General features: G+C 42.5%; 4 protein-coding genes, 1 long non-coding RNA gene and 1 other non-coding gene across 7 annotated transcripts in view; 4 read left to right on the forward strand and 2 right to left on the reverse strand.

Moving 5' to 3' along the window:
• Window positions 1-1,463: 1,463 nt before the first annotated feature.
• On the reverse strand, window positions 1,464-4,474 carry LOC121199105. Its single transcript, XR_005896403.1, has 2 exons — window positions 3,917-4,474; window positions 1,464-3,063 (listed from the first exon to the last, which is right to left on the reverse strand). It is a non-coding gene; the product is annotated as an uncharacterized LOC121199105 (long non-coding RNA).
• Window positions 4,475-4,608: 134 nt separating this feature from the next.
• Window positions 4,609-4,680, forward strand: trnat-cgu. The gene has a single exon. It is a non-coding gene; the product is annotated as a tRNA-Thr (tRNA).
• A 335-nt stretch (window positions 4,681-5,015) lies between these two features.
• LOC121198995 (pentraxin fusion protein-like) lies at window positions 5,016-7,064 on the reverse strand. The gene is made up of 4 exons (XM_041063420.1): window positions 6,979-7,064; window positions 6,776-6,834; window positions 6,187-6,394; window positions 5,016-5,573 (listed from the first exon to the last, which is right to left on the reverse strand). Exons 2-4 carry the CDS (start codon window positions 6,822-6,824, stop codon window positions 5,168-5,170), a joined length of 663 nt encoding a protein of 220 aa, XP_040919354.1. The 5' UTR covers window positions 6,825-6,834; window positions 6,979-7,064; the 3' UTR covers window positions 5,016-5,167.
• Window positions 7,065-7,372: 308 nt separating this feature from the next.
• tsen54 (TSEN54 tRNA splicing endonuclease subunit) lies at window positions 7,373-12,511 on the forward strand. Its single transcript, XM_041063419.1, has 12 exons — window positions 7,373-7,485; window positions 8,542-8,700; window positions 8,991-9,054; window positions 9,179-9,262; window positions 9,394-9,492; window positions 9,577-9,629; window positions 9,855-9,974; window positions 10,314-10,779; window positions 10,935-11,070; window positions 11,178-11,238; window positions 11,437-11,550; window positions 11,847-12,511. Exons 1-12 carry the CDS (start codon window positions 7,430-7,432, stop codon window positions 11,995-11,997), a joined length of 1,563 nt encoding a protein of 520 aa, XP_040919353.1. The 5' UTR covers window positions 7,373-7,429; the 3' UTR covers window positions 11,998-12,511.
• A 563-nt stretch (window positions 12,512-13,074) lies between these two features.
• On the forward strand, window positions 13,075-16,886 carry LOC121198688 (5-hydroxytryptamine receptor 3A-like). The gene is made up of 10 exons (XM_041062971.1): window positions 13,075-13,161; window positions 13,294-13,366; window positions 13,539-13,705; window positions 13,919-13,963; window positions 14,088-14,197; window positions 14,803-14,975; window positions 15,080-15,240; window positions 15,341-15,551; window positions 15,647-15,805; window positions 16,373-16,886. The coding sequence occupies exons 2-10, from the start codon at window positions 13,327-13,329 to the stop codon at window positions 16,654-16,656; spliced, it is 1,350 nt and encodes a 449-aa protein (XP_040918905.1). The 5' UTR covers window positions 13,075-13,161; window positions 13,294-13,326; the 3' UTR covers window positions 16,657-16,886.
• Window positions 16,887-17,212: 326 nt separating this feature from the next.
• Window positions 17,213-18,534, forward strand: part of tmem104 (transmembrane protein 104) — a 38,100-nt gene continuing 36,778 nt past the window's right edge. Inside the window, exons 1-2 of one of the 2 annotated variants that reach the window (XM_041062848.1) lie at window positions 17,213-17,598; window positions 18,228-18,294. In XM_041062848.1, the coding sequence (XP_040918782.1) occupies window positions 18,250-18,294 (45 nt within the window). In that variant the 5' untranslated portion in view covers window positions 17,213-17,598; window positions 18,228-18,249. The remainder of the gene's footprint in view (window positions 17,599-18,227; window positions 18,295-18,534) is intronic. The other variant, XM_041062849.1, reaches the window with a different exon arrangement.

An 18,534-nucleotide genomic window follows, 5' to 3' on the forward strand; every position in this document is an offset into this window, starting at 1 on the left:
TGTTGCTGACATTAAATAAATATCAGCTTTGGACTGTAACTAAGAGCTATACATAAGTACAATTTTGACATACTTCTATTTGAGTATTTTGATGCTACTTTATACGCATACTTCAAAGCATTTCAGAGATAACTGTTAGAGTTCGGGTTAATTTTTAATAACTATTTCCTTTCAAGAAAGCCATGATATGCTTATATGATGCAGTACTATTCTAGTAATATATCCAGCAGCAAGGGGTGGTACTCAATAAGCCTGGAAATTGACTAAAAGCCTGGAGTTTGATTTTTATCTTCAATTTTGATGTATTTCACCATTAACAAGTATTGTAGTTTAATTATTTTATTTTATTTATGTATTATGTATTTATGAACCTCAGAGGCCCTGAGAAAAACCAAATCATCTAATGACAAAATTTTGTGAACACCACATAGTCAGTTTTATCGTGTAGTGAAAGTATTATATGATACATTTGTAAATGTTCGGTGTTTTGCAAGAATGACCTTTCAAGCATGGTCAGTTTACTTTAGTGTTTTCAACAGTTTTGCTGTTGTAAGCAATGCAAATAAAGCTTCAGCAGGATCAGACTAACTTAGACTAACCTAAGTATTATTGGGTATCACAACCTTGCGTGAAACCCAGTCAGTTTGTTTTCACAATATAAATGTTTGATTTTTATCATGAATCTGAATTATTGATTATTGCTTAAGCACTGAAACAGTCCAGTTCTTTGTTGAAAAAAAAACAACAAACAAACACTGAGGAAACTGAGGCAGCCTGTTCGGTCAGGAAAGCTGTTACATGGCAATAATTTCTCCAGAGGTGGTTGAAAATGAGCTGCATTGCCTGCACATGGCAAAACCACTGACCCCAAACATAATGAGGCTGAAAATAGCTCATGAGCACACAGTAGCTGAACTCACACACTGGTGATATGTTTCCACTGTGTTACTAAGCTGCAGCAATAACTAACCAGTCAACAGAGTCCACAGAAATCACTGTCGGCCTCCAATCGGTTCAGACTTATACGGGAGGAACCTATAGATTAGCCTTTCATCACAGCCTATCTTCTGATGTGAAAAATGTGTTTTTTGTATTTTACCACTACCATATCTATTTATTTGCATGTTTTTTATTTTTCAGTCAGTTTTTCTATCTCATGATGCTCCACAAAGACTAAAGCTGCCAAGCATGTAGATGTTTTCCCCTCTTTTTTTGTACAAATTTTCCACTGCAGCCACAATTTCATCCTAATTTACATTAAATCAAAACAAAGTACACAATGGAAGCAAATGTTCAGATTTAAAATTTCTTCTTTATGAGTAAAAAATGGAAGTAGAGCACGACTTTCTTCCCATGGTGGATTATCTATTTAACATTATTTAAATTATTTTAAATTAAATGATTATTCATTGTGACAGGAAACAAAAAGGTAGTAATTAAAATGAAAAAAGAGCAGCTCTGACTGATAATTCAAACATATTCCCTTTAGTCGTAGCCACGGTGGTGATGCGTCAGAGTAACATACAGTGGTGAATACAGTACAATGACAATGGAGGCAAGAAAGTAAACAGATACAACAGAGAAAACAATGACCAAATACATTTGATTAAATCATCAGATCACATTAGTAAAGAAAAACACAGGGAAACATGAAGACTAGAGACAGTTTTGGTAAAAATATGAACAGACAAGTTAAACTCACACAACCTGCCTTTCCAAAACATTGGAAAACACCAAATGAATAGACTAACTGCTAAAATCCCACATCTCCAATCCTTTCCCATCAGCATGAAAAAATAATCTGTAAATCACATGATGGATGAATTCATTTCCCAGTGTTTGAGCTTCTTAACAGTGTTTTTTTTTGTGCCTATCCTGTTATTCCAGACCTGCCACCTGGAACCAGGATAATTACAAACCACAGCAGCTGAAGGCATTTGTGAGGCTCTTCTTTTTTTCAAAAATAAATCTCTGCTCTGATTATGGGACTTAACTGTAACAGAGCAACAAAATCGTGTTCACCCATTAAACTGACTCTGAGAGTTTACTGATCACCCCCAGTCTGACAGCAGCCATTAAATCTCCATTTACAGGTATGGTGAAAACACAGGCCTCTATGTTTTCATTATGTTTTATTCACTTAGCTCCTTTAATTAATTTAAGAATAAAACAGACTCAACAGTTTTAGGAGTGTATCTGAGGGCAGATGTCATTATTCCCATTATTAAGTCTGTTCCTGCAGAGTTATAGCAGTTTATGTGTAAACTCACTCAGTGATCGCATCATTTGTGGATGAATGGCACCGTAAATCTTCTCTGGTCGCACAGGCTAAATCATGTAATTGATTAGAGAGAAGAATGTGATGTTATGGCCACCATTTGTTGTCTCATCACACACTGAGAAGGTGTTTAAATGGGCTTCATCTCAGAGGGCTTCATCTCAGAGGGCTTTCCTAGCCGTTAAAGTCCTTCAAGTTTGGCAAAAGAGTCAAAGTGCAAAGAAGCAGTTATGATTTTGGGTTAATGGTGAGCAGACCATCTCAGAACACACAGACAACAGACAGACAGACCAAGCCCCAACCAGCCAAAGGTACCAACATGTTTTCAGAGACCTCATGTTCTTATGGAGCTTTTTTGCTCGGTTTAGTTTCCCATCAGCGCTTGTGACCTCATTTGGGACATCCTGATCACTACTGAACATGCCTGTTCCTCAAGTGTGGATGGAAACTAGCCTGAAGAGATGCAATGAAAGATGTTTTGCAACAAAACAACATTTAGTGGGTGCTTGGCCTTGGCTGGACAAGCCTCAGCAAGGTTTTAGTGTTTTCTCCATAGTATGTACGTCATGAGCAGGATGAGGCCTGCAGACAGGGCTGCGATCACAAACTGGTGGATAGAGAGGACGTTTTCCAGCGTGTGGATCCTCTCCTCCATGGCACTGGTGTGGAAGTAGTCATAGATTCCAGCTCCAATGCTCCACAGTGCCCACACGGCATCCACCACCAGTGGCATGGCGAAGCAGGCGGGGAGGCTCAGCTGCAGATCAGACAGGCTCCGTCAAAGACTGGAGCAAGAACACAGGACAGTGAGACACCAAGATTTCAACTGGGCACTGAGCAATGTCAGGTTTCAAACTCAGTGCTGAAACTTTTACTGCAGGATGAAACTTTAAATTCACCAGAACTGTATTCTTGCCATATTATTTCTGTTGGCATGAGTGTCAAGTTTAATTTAGTTATGTTTTACCCACAGGAATATTTCAAAAAAGTTAACATGAATGTAATCCAGAGTATTTTATATCCTTGGTTGTTGTAATGCTCTGTTTACATGCTTTATAGAGCAGTGATCTATAGCTTATTTATTTTTCAGATTTTTAAAACACTAGGACAAGGCACATTTCATTTATGCAAACCTCCTATGTAAAAGAAATCACACTGATTTGACTCAAGGGCTCCAACAACTCAGAACTTCTTCAGTATAGAAATTTTCCAGGCGAGGCCCTGTATGAAATTTAATACGTTATTTCATACGCCGAGTTGAAGAATACAACATAATGACATGTAGGAAGCCTTAACTCATGTTTACCTGGTATGTCAGGTGTCTATCATCATGGATTTATTAAAGTTTAAATAATCTGAAATTAAAATTGGCGTACGTCATACAGTTTACAAGAATGCGGTTATGTATAATGTTGAAACCAAAATACAGTGATAGGTTGTGAGATCAGGTGAAGCGCAGACACACGCAGCAGCAGAATGTGCAGGAAAAAAAACATTTTGCACGAAAAAGAACCAAATATCGAAGATATTATCTGCTAGCTAGCTAACGCCTTAACTTAGCTTGTATGTATTAAATCTTTCCTGCATTCACCAACCAAGCAAACTGATTTTTCACAGACTGCCAGTCACATTACTTACTGCATTAGCTACTCCTGAAACTAACGCAAGGGCCGCACAGTCTTCCCAGCAGGCGATACATGAACATGCAACTTTCCTATCATCGCATTTCATCTCCGACCACCATGTTCCACGGACCTGCTGAAATCCCATCCGCCGTGAGCCGCCTCAGCTGCTTCCGGGTTATTCTGGGTGAACAGTCCCTTCTGTCGTATACGGTATCAAGCGGACGCCAAACTTCCTTTCGATATTTGACACTTTTTTGACTTCGCCGACCGTCAGAATGATTCTTAATAAAACACTGCTTGTGATCAGTAGTACCATCTGCTGGAGCATTCGGCGGCACACGGGAGGTTTTTCAAGGAGGATTTAGATTTTAATGGCTTTGCATCTGGTCAGCTCTTTTATGGTAAACGCTGATTCGGTGAATAGGAAATACGTATTAAAACAGACGAACGTTTCCCTAAAGTTTACTGAATCGTGTTCTGTTTCTGTAATGGTTTTGCTGAATTTCAGAGCGATTTCGAATGATCGGGAAAACGCAGGGAAAAGTCAACCCATGTCAAAGTGCGTTGGCTACGAAAGCCAAAACAGAATGTATTTTGAATGGAGTATAAATGAAATTTTCCTCAGCGTAGGTCCTGTAACATTCCGGACACACGATACACCCAGCTGCCTTTATATGCCATTGGAACAGCCCATCTACATTACCGGGCGCGGTGGCCAAGTGGTAAGGCGTCGGTCTCGTAAACCGAAGATCGCGGGTTCGAACCCCGTCCGTGCCTGATACTGGGGGCGATTTCATCACATGTTTTTTTAGTACACTCCTTTGGTTGCAGTAAGGTTTACAGATGGTGTGAGGGACAGTGTGTGTCCACCATTGACATAATTGAGCAAACAGTGGAATTATGAAAAACCACTGAGATACGGTCGGAAGTTAGTGCAGTAGACATGCAATTAAAGATAAAACATTAATTCAGAATGTGAGCTAAACATGATTTAGTGTATCTAGGACATATAAACATGGAAATAACTACGCTAGTGCAGTTTTCTATATGTTAGGTGTGCGGTGCAGTTTTACTTTGACATTATAATAAAATAAATTCCATCAAAACAGGTATAGTCAGTGTAAGTTTTTATTGGACTGAAAAGAATTACAGTGGGACACTGGCACTGATGCATAGACTTAGATCAAATCTTATCTTTCAGAAATGTCCTACAGTTGTAGTGTTATTCCACGTTATTCCAGCATGTGGCGTGTGAGGTTCAAATCTACAGCTCACGATCAATAATCTCTACCTCCCCGTCAGGTTTGAGCTCTATGGCTTCCCAGTCAAAAACGTTTCCTCTTGGTACTCTCTTCCCGGAGAACATGTCTTGGATGGTGCTGCTCGACAGGACAGAGTCCCACATATTGATGTCATAGATCTCCCCGACAAAACTCTGGTTGGCATCGAACTCACCCACATAATTGTCCGGATCTTGTCCAATGATAACTTTGCCTTCGGGGCGGACAGTGTGACCCTTCTTGTAAATTTTGGTCAAGCTTTTCCTCCCATTTATGAAGATGGCAGCCGCACCTGAACTGGAATCCCAGGTGACACACAGGTGGGTCTCCAGGGCTTCAAGCTCAGGGACACTGAAGGAAACTGCCTCTCCACTCAGGTAGAAGGAAAGTCTAAACACACAGAAATTCATTCAAAATTAATTCGTGAAAATGAAAACTCACATGTAAGATAAAAACGCATGAATACATGATACACACTGGTAGAAGTACTTGCAGTATTGTTCTTAGCATCAGTAATTCTGACTGTTTAAACACCTGAACATCTGTTTTTACTTATCACTATTTTCTTTTTTACTGAACTTAAAAACAGAAATAAAAAGAAGTAAACTTGTTTGTAGTTGTTGTTGTTGCAGAAGTAGAATAGAATGGAACAGAATCGAGTTTTATATGCCATCTGCACAGATACATTGCAGTACATGTGCATTGGAATTCTTGTGCATCCCCACCCGAGTCAAGCTTACTAAAAGTTTAATAAAATAAGATTAAAAATAAAGAATAAAAAAAAATAGAATAACCAAGAAATAAAGAAAAGCAAGATATTACACTTAAATAAATACTGAGAAGTTAAAAAAAAAAAATGATGTGCCTAATATAGGCATACAGTCACTTTCAGTATATGATGCTTCACATGGTGATGTTGCACATAGTAGAGAGATATTTCACATGATGAAGTGGCCTTCCAAGTGAAATTCATGTGCTGTGTCTGGAATATCAAAGCAGCCACCTGCCGTCCAGCTCACGCCACACGTTCAGCTCATCGAAGTATTGCGTGCGATATGCAAACAGGATGACCTCTCGCTCCCCACGGAGCTCTGTGGCCACGCGCATGCAAAGAGTGAATGCCCTCAGGTTCAGCGGCTTCAGAGGGACCATCTCAACATAACTGGTACTCGTCTGAGCCGGGAACACCAAGGACTTAGTGGTGAGACTCCCTGAGAGACAACAGATTTGCCAAGAGTTATAAAGACCAGGCCACAACAAGACATCACTATGGTTTTCAGTTCCCTAAATGTAAAAACCATTCTTTTATACTGCTACTTCATAATAAGCTCTGTTTCTTTCTTATAACTTAAAAATCCAAAATCATTTTTTATACCGCTTGATCCGTCAGGGTCTCAGGGGAGGCTGGAGCCTATCCCAGCTGACTACTACCCTGATGGATCAAGTGGTATAAAAAATGATTTTGGATTTCTGCTGAGCTCCAGGTAAACTGCAGTGACCTGAAATTGACTGAAAGTGTCATGCTTGTGGGTTCAAGCCTGTCTTCAGACATTACAATCATGCATGAACAGAGACAGTATGCACATAATTACCAGCCAGTGCTGTGGAGGTGGCGATAAAAAGGACGACTGAAAGTCTCATTTTGTCAAACCTGCAGAAAATTAGATCATCTGCTCATTAACTCATTCTACAAATTTTCATGCATCACTCTATTTTAACTGATATACAGTATCAGTAGTTTTAATATGATAGAAAGGTTAAAAAAGGTAAACGTAGAATGAAGGTGAATACATACTGTGCTGTGGTGAAGGTCCTGCTGTAGACGATCTGAACTGGGGTTTTTAAGCTGTGAGACCCCAAACTCCTCCCTATTACAACACACTGATATTCAGTCTGGAGCAGCATCAGTGTCTGTATTATGTAATGGCTTGAGAAAGAAGATTGTGAGTGTTTGAACATGATCTGGATCAGTGTTCAAAGGGTAGACAAACTGACCTACAGAAAAAAGGGTCAAACAAGATCATGCTAATCAATACGTAACATTTCAAAAGACCTTTTAAAGAAGATGAACTGAATCTGCTAACTAAATAAGTACTGTTTGTAAATCCAAAGCCTGATGTGTATTTCCACACAGCTCTTCGTGCATCAGCTCCCCCTGCTGGCCACGAGTGTAACGACGTGTGATTGGAGAACCTGACGGGCGTCAGGACCCAGAGGAGAGCTGCGGCGGGAGGCTGGTCAGCATCATGGCGGACCAAAACAAGACGGACTCAGGAGCGAGCTTTTACAGTGAAATACTGAGGTGCGTTGTTTCCCACACGGTAAAATAAGCGTTAATTTAACGTCCGGCAGCGATAAGTCCTCTGTCTCTCTGTCTCCGTCTCTGTGCCTCTTTAACTCACCTTCCTCTGTCGCCGGAGCTCTGTGGCGCCTGCACCGTGCACATGGTGGGACAGCTTCATCCAACTGTTCACCAAGTTGTGGACAAGTGACAAATCACTGTTTTTCTGGGAAAGAGAAAATACTGAAAACATGAATGAGTTGGAGCAAACGCATTTGATCTCGTTCATGTGTTGCATGTGTCTGACGGGGCCATGTCCTGTGACAGTGAGTCATGACCGTAATGACTCATGGTGACACTGGAAACACACAGAGCGCTGAGCCTCTACATGCAGCTCTGTCAGAGATATGCTACAGAAACTCCGGCACAGGTATTATTGTGAGCTGGGACCTGGTAGGTGCTCTGGGACAGGTGTGTAATCAGAGCTGGGACACCACTGAGGACATGACACATTTAGTTGATGTTTTGAAGTGAAAGGAGGGAAATAAGTGTCTGCAGAGGACAGACATTAAAGAACGAGCCTTGGGTTAACTCATGTTAACTCACTGTCACTTCTTTTTCCATCAATACTTTTTAGTGAGGTCAGTATCAGGATCAGTACTGTGAGAAACTGATCAATGCTTTGCTTTTTTTTTCTCCAAAAGCAGCTGTTGTGTTGATGTGGAGACAGAATGTCTGTCCTCTGTCTTCACTGTGTGCTGTCAGCTGTGTTTTCAATGTTGTTGCTGTTGCTGCAAGATTTCTTCGACTTAGATAAACTTTAATGATCCACAGGGGAAGCTGCTTGGTCACAGTAGCTCCAGTTGCACACAAAGAAAAACTTCATAGACATCATGTGACTGTGACAATGATACTCACTGCACTGACTTTCAGCAGCAAGATGAAAAACAAACAAACAAAAAAACAATTCATCATGTGTAAACCTCTACGTTTCTATTCCTGTGTTTCGCCTTTACCTAGTGATAAAAAGCGTCAGGTGTCTGGAGCTGAGCGTTGCCTTCTTTCTTTAAATTCCAGTCCGTCGGAGCTGTTTGCAGCCCGGTCCAGGAGTCACAAGATCCCGGTCAGAGGACAGAAGGACTTCTTTCCCAATGACTCAGAGGAACAAAGACGGCAGCTTGAGCAGAGTCTGAATGAGCACTGGAGCCTCATATCAGAGGAGAGAGTGGAGAGGCTGTGAGTGTGCATGGACTGCCATCTGTGCTTTCATTTCAGAAACACTGACACATTGAATTGAATTGTGTGTAAACTGAAATATCAGCTGGAGAGATGGAGGGGTTGTGAGGTGCAGTTTGTGTAACGATACCAAGCAGCTGTTTTCTAACATCAGGGTCAGGGTTGTGTGTCTGTTGGCTTGTTGGGGAGTCTGTGTTTTATTGTGCACTTTGTCAGTAATGTAAACAGCAGGGGTCAGGGTGTGTTGCACTGACGTGTGTGTTATGTTTTCTGTTTTCATTCTGCTGCAGAGGAAACCTGGTGAGGGCCACATGGATTCCAGGTGACCAGGTTGTGGAGCTTCAGTCTCCAGCTGTGAGTACTGCATCACACCGAGCTGACAACACCTGCGCCGCAGCTGCTATCACGTCTTGTTATCAAAGGTTTGTCAAATTATCATCATGTATCTTAAAATGATTGATCTTTTTTTTTTACACAGGGGAAGTTTTGGCAGACGATGGGCTTTTCTGCCAATGGCAAACAGATTCTCCTCCCTGAAGAGGCTCTGTACCTGATGGAGTGTGTGAGTGGCAGATAAAACCTGTTGGTCAGGGTGTGGTTTAATGACTTGGAACACAAAAGTCCTTGTATTTATTCAGTGATATGTAAATAACAGTCAGTGTCTGACATGTGTGAGTGTCACTGTGTGAACAGGGAAACTTGCAGGTGTTTTATGAGGACTTGCCACTGTCCATTCAGGACGGTTATGAGAGATTTCTGTCCTCAAACACAGTCAGCCTCCAGCAGTATCAGGTACAGCCGTTCACAGTCCAACGCACATTCTGGAAGAGGAAGGCAACGCTGAACTGGTCTAACGACTCTTTTTCATCACGAAAGGTGTTCGGGCATTTGAAGAGGCTTGGCTATGTGGTGCACAGGTTTGATCCCAGGTAACAGAATCTTAATGCCCCAGTCAAACATGATTAGAAATACACACGGGCATTTAACTATAACACAGTATTGACCCAGTTCCATCCATCAGTCCATCACCTGTGCCTCCATATAAAGCCCCTTTTTTAATCCTGTCCCAGTGGATATTTAGAGACTCAGGATTTTAGAGGTCCAGGTTTCAAACATCAGCTGAAAGTGTGTGTTGTGATTTTTGCGTCTTACAGTTCAGAGCCATCGGCCTACGCGAGGCAGCTGAACCTGCTTCCATCACGTGACAGATCAGGGAGACAACTGAAGAGGAAACGCAGCACCAGCCCCACCCCCACCCTCACCCCAGCATCCAGGTAAACAGAGGCCCTGTATAAAACCTGTCCCTGTTTACCACACACTGCTCTGTATTCACAGGCCGCCAGCTAGCCTCAGCCCGTCCCGTCTCGTATATGATACCACTTTGTACCTTAAGAGGAGATTGTGAGTCACTGCCCTCCTTCTCCCTCTCCTTCCATCTTCCACATCAATAATTGGTTATCACAAGTGTTGGTTAATTTTGTGCTGATCAGCTTCTCGGGGTGATCTGATTCAGCTGAGTTTATTCAGATTTTGTTAGAATAAACGGCTGATGTGAAGTTTTCAATCCTCATATAAACAAAAAGTCTACACACTTCTTCTTGATCCTGACGTAGTCGCACTGAAGCACAAGAAGAATCCACCACTGAGAGAATGGAGGAGGATAAAGGCAGCCATCAAGAGGAGGAGGACAAAAAACCTGCCGAGCCGCCCCTCGCATCGACTCCAGAGGTGCAGACGGCCTCCACAAGTACAGCAGATGAAGGCGGAGGCAGGACGTGGTGGATGACGGACGTTCTCGAGGACTCAGGCAGAGGGTCGAGTGAAATGCCCACCTCTGGCTCCTCCCGCTGGGACTTCAGCTCCATCCCGTTTCCTGACCTGGGCTCCAGGGAGCCCCTCTCCAGCTGCCTGGCCTCTCCAGACTCTTCTCTGCTGCCAGGGGCATTGGCCGTGGGAGCCTGCGACATCGCCCCCTGGAGGCAGCGAATAAACCTGAAGAAGGTAAAGATGTCGGCAAAGGAGCAAAGGAGAGAAGAAGACAAGAGCAGGCGGCGGTGGAATGTCAACAGAGACAAAGCGGTTTGTAGCAGCTGATAATAAACAACTGTAATAACAAAATATGACTGAAAAATGTTTTTTAAATTAAGTTGGAAATATCATCGGGGAAATCACGTTTATTTTACGCCATATAAAAGAGGTGCATTATGGGGGATCACATTCTGAGTTCCTTCAAGGTTCAGCGGTGCAGAAACTGGGCAGAGTATCAGGAGCTCCTGGCGAGGCGGCAGGAGAGACGCACAGGCCGACCAGCACACCTGTGGAACAGAGAGGTCACTCCTTTACACGACCCAAGACAACCGGTCCCCACCGGTGAGACCACTTACACCTAGTCTCAGCGTAGTTTCTGTTTGTAGTTTCAGTTTGCATCTAATTTAAAATCCAAGTTACTGATATTTGTTTTTGTTTTTTTATTCCAGAGGAACTGCTGGAAAAGATCCGTGTGAGCAAATCTACAGATTTGCTCGAGGGGGCGTCCAGGTATCGTTTCTGTTTCCTGTCATTACAGTTAAAATACTGTGAATTAAACTGGTCTGATGCTGATGTTCTGATCTGTCTGAGGCTCTTTCACAGCATTTTGATGCCTCGTTGTGTTCTTGCTCACTGAGGGCGATGTGCTGTACCGCGATGGAGAGCTCGTCTTTCAGACACTGATGACCCTCTGCTTTGTCTGCTCAGGTTAAAAGGGTCGGACGAGTGGAGGATTCATTTCAATGTTTACCAACCCGACACGGTGGCTGACTTTAAGAAGAGCAACCCGGGGAAACCTTACTCCCGCATGTGTGTGTGCAGGTAGGCAATCACACAATGTGCCGGGCGGCGTGTTTACCTAAGGCTGGCTTTCAGGAAACAACACACATCTGACATGAATGACATGACTGAGACAGATTGGAGCTGAATGGATTTTTGTCTCGTGTGTCCACACTTACTTTATTCATCCACTGATTATTGTTTGATTTTGTGTTGACTGACCAACTGATTAATTTACTAGTAGTCACACACTGTGGCTTGAATTCAGATAGAGTACGTTGGCCTGTGTCTCCCTCAAACCGACGACATCATTCGATCCCGTCCCTGCTGTGTTTCAGTTTCGACGGACCCGTGCCCGACCTGCGAGCTATCAAGCTGCTGGCCGTCCAGAGTGGAGACGTCCCAGTGGTGTTCGCTGTGGTGGACCACGGAGACATCTCCTTCTACACCTTCAAAGACTTCCAGCTGCCCACTGACGTGTACCCCTGAGACACCACTGCTCTCTGACCATCACTGTAAAACATTTACCGACACACATCCAGGACTTTTAAATAAACCTGCACCTGTTGGACTGATTGTAGATGTAAAAGTTCTCCTGTGTGTGTGATTTGCGGCGCGTGGGTATTTTTAGTGTTTTGTTCCCCAGGTTGGATCTGTGGGACGGGTATGGGCATGCATTATGGTCTGCGACTGTGTTTTTTTCTAAGCTCCCAGTAGGTGATGAGTTGGGAATTTGTAAATTCTATAATGAAACAGTGGAACAGTTTTTTTTATGTGGGTTTTTCCTTTATCTTCGGGACCAACAGACCAACAGAGTGACTTTTCTGCAACAACAACAGAAGACTGAGTACTTGTTGTACTTGTTGCTACAGCAGCTACAGTACACAGCAAAACTAAGTACACACCTGGACAATGTCATTAAAATGTTAAGTTCATTTAATACAGTTTGTTTTTAGCCAAAGAACAAAACAGAAATGTTCGACTAATTAAACTGTAATGAAAAGTCACTGCGTCCTTCATCAGTGAGATTCAGTTCTTCGTGTTGTGCTTTCACTGTGTTTGGGATCATTGTCATGTTGGAAGGTTCCTCTCAGCTCATGCAGCCTCATATCATCAAACTCCCACCTCCATGTTTCACAGTCGGCACTGAACAGTCACTATGGTGGTCCTGGTCCTGGTCCAGGTCCACACCAAACATGCTGGACTCCATCAGATCCAAACTAATTTAAAGTTTTATGGTGTTTTGTGAGCGATGTTCTTCTTCTTCTTGGACTTCATGCAGTTTCCTTCACACTGTGATCAGTCAAACACCAGTTTCCACAGATAATAATTCTGCAAATTTAACTTAAGATTCACTCTGATAAAGAAACGATTGTACTTGGACCTTGAGAAAAGATCCATTTGGTTTATTCTTCAGTTGGTCTCCCCAAATACTGAAACGTGGCTGAAATATGGCTGTTCACCTCTTTCATGTGCATTTTAAGATTTTTAAATCCTGGAATTGTCTTTAGTCACAGGCCTGTTTTTTTTTTTTTTTGTTTCGTTGACCACAGAACAGCACTGAAAACCTTTCCACTCCCACCTGATGTAACACTGAGATCTCCTCCTGTTGACCTTCTGCTTCAGCTGCAGGTTAACAATAGACCCATACAGGTGATTTGTATTATGTCTCTCATCAACAGACCACACTTTGACAGTGCAGTTAATTGAATGCATTGATGCCCCCTCTGCGCTGAACTGTTGCATTGTTCTCCTGTTTATATAAGTTTTTCTGCGGTTTAAAAGGACTTGCTCGGGCTGAGCTGGAGGCAAACAGCCATGTCATCTCTGAGGACTCTAGCTCTTCTTGCTTTGATCGGTGAGTTATTAAATTAAACTTAAAATACTGGTTTTTATTACAACATAAAACACTGCAGTCGGGATTTGGGGACGTGAGAATGAAGATGTTGCAGGTTTTGTGGTATAATGGTGCCTGAAGGTTCAGATCCTCCGCTTTCCTTTTCTCTGAAGTTTCTTGTTCTCCTTCCCAGCGGCTGTTTCCAGCACTCAGACTTCAGACTGCTCATATTTAGGTCTTCTGAGTCACTTAAACCTGACGACAACAAATGGAGTCCTAGCAACCATGCGACCTGTGAAAAACTGGACCACACCAACTGTGGTTAACCTGGGCCTGCTGCTGTACGGCATTTTAGACGTGGTCAGTGTTTTTATTGTTCTCTGTAAATACTGCACTGAGCTTTTAGAAAGTACGTGTTCTTTACTTGAGCATTTCCATTTTTATTTAACAGCTTTAAAATTAAGACAAAAATATCTGGATGAATTTAAGATTTAAATGAGAATATATCTGAACATGCTATGTGGGTTGTGAGTGTGCATGAATATTTACCTCAGTGCTGCTGATTGTCCGCAGGATGAGAAGTCTCAAACTGTCACCAGTCACATCTGGATCCAAATGGTAAGACGGGTGAGGGGAGGCAGACCATGTCGAGTTAAGGTGCCAAAGAGTTGAACTGCATTTTCAGACATCTGTGGTTTCACACACTCACCGACATCTGTCATAATGTGTTTTATTTTCGCAGCACTGGAAAAATGAATTCCTAACTTGGAATTCATCAGACTTTTGTGGGATAAACGTGCTGAGCGTTTCGAGATCGATGCTCTGGATCCCAGATGTAGTCATCCGAGAGGAGTATGTACTCGTCATTACACACCTGCAGTTTGTGGTTTTATTCAAAGGGGGGGTTTCATAAAGGAGGCTCCATCCAAATGTTTTTTGTTGCCTTTATTGTGTATATATACATACTACAGAGAGTAAAATATTAAAGCAATATCCTATAAAGTTTTATAGAAAGAACCCTATAATTTGGTACTAATTATAGGTAAAATTAAGAGGAATTTTCTTCACTTCCAGTTATTTTCAGATGGTAAGCTAACACAGTCTTGAGACTTTTCTTCAAAGGGCAGCATATGAGCTACAGAACTTTGTATTTTTCCTGTATTTAGTACTAAACCACACGATTCTGTCCAGGAAACTTTCCATAACTTATTAGGAAAAGGTGGACATGTAAAATAAATCATTCTTCTCTTTTTCTATGCACAGAGGAGAAAAAACAAACACCAACATTTTTGCACACAGTTCAGCACTAACAGTCCTGGTGCAAGCTGCTGTGATTTGTTCACATCTCAGGAAACACACTGATAAAGCCTCTGTGGTGAGACCAGGTAGGTGGTGATAGAGAGAAGAAAGAACATTAATCCCCTCACTGATGCATAGCCTTGCTCTTGTCTCCTCAGTGCCTCTGACAGTGGGAGTATTCAGGACAGTCCACTCGTCAGTGTGTTTCCCAGCGGTTTAGTGTTGGCGAACAGACGTCAGCGGCTCACCTCCACCTGTCAGCTCAATCTCTTCCTGTTCCCTTTTGATACACAGATCTGTAACATCTCATTCTCATCCATGACCTACAATGGTAAAATTGCAGCAGATGAACTGCAGGATCACTCATTATTTTTATATCCAGAATGACCATGGAAGATATTTGATTTAATTTCTTTTTTTAAATTGTCTACACAGAGCAATCTTTAATTCTTGCAGTAGGCAGCCGTGAGATAAACTTTACTGCAATCTCTGAGCAGTTCATGATTACACAGGGTGAATGGCAACTGAAAAACATTAAAATCATTCAATATCGTGTTACCAGTGAAGGTGCATCTTACAGCAAGCTTGCATACAGGGTAAGAGAGAAAATATAAGTAATGAAATCTGATAACAGTTCTTTCCCTGTTCTCTTGTGTGTGTGTTTCTAGTTAATTTGACTGTTTTTATTTTTGGCAGGTCAAAATCGTGAGGAAGCCAATGCTTTATGTGATAAATTTCATCATACCCCTGTTCTATTTTCTGGTCCTGGATCTGGCCTCCTTCTTCATCAGTGAGGCCAGAGGTGAAAAGCTGGGCTTCAAAGTGACCATACTCCTGTCCATCTCCGTCTTACTGCTGATTCTTCAGGACATGTTGCCCTCCACTGAAGACGAGCTGCCAATGATGGGTGAGCTGCCCCACAGACCTCAGACCAGAGACTGAAGTCTGACGGTGTTCAGTATCTTCAGCAATGTTACTCTGACCACTGCGCATTTGTTCCAGCCAGCTACTGTGTTGGGATTTTTGCCTTGGTGGGGATAAGCGTCCTGGAGGCCATGCTGGTGAGCTTCCTAATGGAGCTTGATGGTTATTGTGGTAAGAAGGCTCAAAGCTCTGTTAATACCCAGGTGGAAATTCAGCTGGAAGCCAGAAATCACAAAGGTGAGTTTTCTACCTTCTGAGGAAACTCACTCCCTTTTTTCTGTTTGTAACTCTGAGTATTGTTAGAAATCTGGAACTGTGGACGGAGACAAGTGAAACAAGTAAAATCCTAAAAAGGAGGAAGAGGAGAGACAGTTGTACCAGAGTCAGGAAATCTGAGCAAAAAGCATGAGGCCCCTTGAGTCAAAGCCACGGCCTGTCTTGAGTACTGCTGCTGACCATGTTCACATGGCGTCTTCCAGCAGGATAATGCTCCATGTCCCCAAGCAAACGAGACAATGAACCACAACGGTTACGTTGTGGGCTTCAAACCAAAACAATGAGCTAAAAGATGGTAAAATGTTTCATAAAGCTGAGGGAAGGAGTCAGGTGATAATTTCTACCAGAGACGCCTTTCACATTCCACACAAGTGTTATAAAAATATTGATTAAAACAACCTAAGGTAGTTCACAACCTCATACTGATGCTTCAGTGGTCCTGCAGGCAGACACTGAACACATCACGGTACTTTCCTCAGCTTATCTTTAGCACATCAGCTCATTCTGCAGAATCCTGTCCCCACACAGAGCCCACTGAAGAGAAAGGCCAGGTGAATCCAGGGAAGAGTCCCCTTCCCGTGGAGTGGCCCGGCGACCACAACCTGCTCAGACTAATCCTGGAGGAAGTGACGGCAGCTCGACAGGAAGCAGGAAGACAAGACAAAGACCAGAAAAAGGCGGAACGCTACAGAAGACTGGCTCGAAACATAGACTCTGTGTTCTTCATCCTCTACTTTTTAACTGTTGTAACTTTCCTGGTGTCCATGTATATTGAGGGGATTCAAAACTACATTGAAAATGAGCAACTTTAGATGATATGTTTGTATAATCAGCCAGTCCATGCTCTTATACCAGAGGATGATGGGTTTTAAAATAACTTTTTTAACCTATAATTGACTGTCTCCCCGTTCAACTTACACACCAGTCACATTAGAGCAGGAACGTTATGTCAGCATGTTACAAACACTGGGTCTTAATGGGAAAACAATGGTTTAATTATGTTTTTGGTTCAAAAATTAAATTCGTGTTTATTTGTGTCTAACCCTAACCCGCACTTTACTGACACTGAAACCTTCAAACTATTAGGAATAATAAGTACGACGCTCCTGCTGAGGATGCAGGTAGAAACGACAGCACAGACAGGTGTGCATGTCATATGGCATGCACACGTGTCATATGACAGGGGACGGTGGTAAAGGGGCTAGTCGTTTTGATAACTTCGGCAGCACGGAGGGGCGGGTTGAACCAAATCCGGAACAACGTCATGTTAACAGCTGCTGCTTTAAACCAACGTGCAGACAAACAGTGTTCAGTACACTGAAAATCATGGTCGCTCATAGTGATAAACATGTTCGGATGACTGTACGGCTACAGAAAAAAAAAGTTTGTAAGATCTTTATTATGTCAACTACTGACTGCAACTCGCGCGCGACAGAGGGGGCTTTACTTTGAAAGCGCGTACCGGAAGTGTGAGGTTGTTAGAGGTAGTTTGATGCGCGTTCATGCGGAAGCAGGTCAGCTGCTTGTTCCAAACAACTACTTGAATTGGCGGTGCTGGATCCTTGTTAGCCCACGGGAAAGTGTTTTCCAATGAGCTAATTCCAGTTGTCTGACACCGAAACAGCTCATGTTAGCTAGGTGGCGAGCCTCTGCGTTTATTCAGCTAGCCAGAGAGGGTCTGATCCGGCTCACAGCTTGGAGCACCCTGCTAGCTAAGCAGCTAAATTAGCAAGATACACTGGAAACAAAGTAAGGTAAGCAGTCTTTAATTTTGCCTTCAGTAAAGACGCTAGTTTAGCTAACCTCGGGATAGCCTAAACACATTCCCACATTTATCAGTGTTTATTATAAAACGTCAGAGCAGTTTGTCTCTGTCTGTGGTAGCTCTACAAACCTGCGCAGCTAGTTGCGTTGCTAGCGAGCAAATTCCAGCTCACTGAGCTCAACAGTGACTCAAACACAACTTTGTACACCCGCATATCTGTGGCACGTAAACATACACTCCGAATCTAAAAGCTAAAGCTAAAACACCGGCATGAATCAAATAAATCAAAGAGTTGTTGCTCACACAATCTCTGTCACCAGGCTACACACTAGTGGTCAGTAGACATTTGGTAAAACATACCCTGATATTGAAATACGTGTCGCTTAGTGAATCATGTTTATGCCGAATTGAAAAGTGGCCTTTAAAATATAAGAAAAGTCTTGGATCAACAGTTTAAGTCGTGTGCTTTAGCGCCACAGTTAATATAAGTATTAAATCGTAGGATATGTGATAGAAGTTATTTTTCCATGCGAGAAGGAACAGGAAAACCACTTGTTTTTTTCTTTCTTGCAGTCCGGGTTTTTATCCTTACCTGGCTGATTTTTTTTGTCCCTTCAGGTTAAGACCAGTGTCATCAACCATGGCAGGTGGAATAACAGAGACTGGGGAACCCTACTCTGCATTTGTGAGTATCATGCAGAATACTGTGATTAATTCCTTCTCTGTTTTGGATCGGGGGGGGGGGGGGGGGTGGTCTCTGTAAAAATGTGGGTTGCCAATAAAGTTTTTGCTGCAGTGGATACATTTCTGAATGTAAAGTCTGAACAGCTCTTTATGATCCTAACTTAAGAAGCTTTAGCATTCTCCTCTGGTAACTTTCACGTGCTTCAACAGGAAAGGACATTTTTAACGTGAGTAGTGTCTC

The sequence above is a fragment of the Toxotes jaculatrix genome, chromosome 18, assembly GCF_017976425.1.
Source record: "Toxotes jaculatrix isolate fToxJac2 chromosome 18, fToxJac2.pri, whole genome shotgun sequence".
In the NCBI taxonomy this organism is placed as follows: domain Eukaryota; kingdom Metazoa; phylum Chordata; class Actinopteri; family Toxotidae; genus Toxotes; species Toxotes jaculatrix.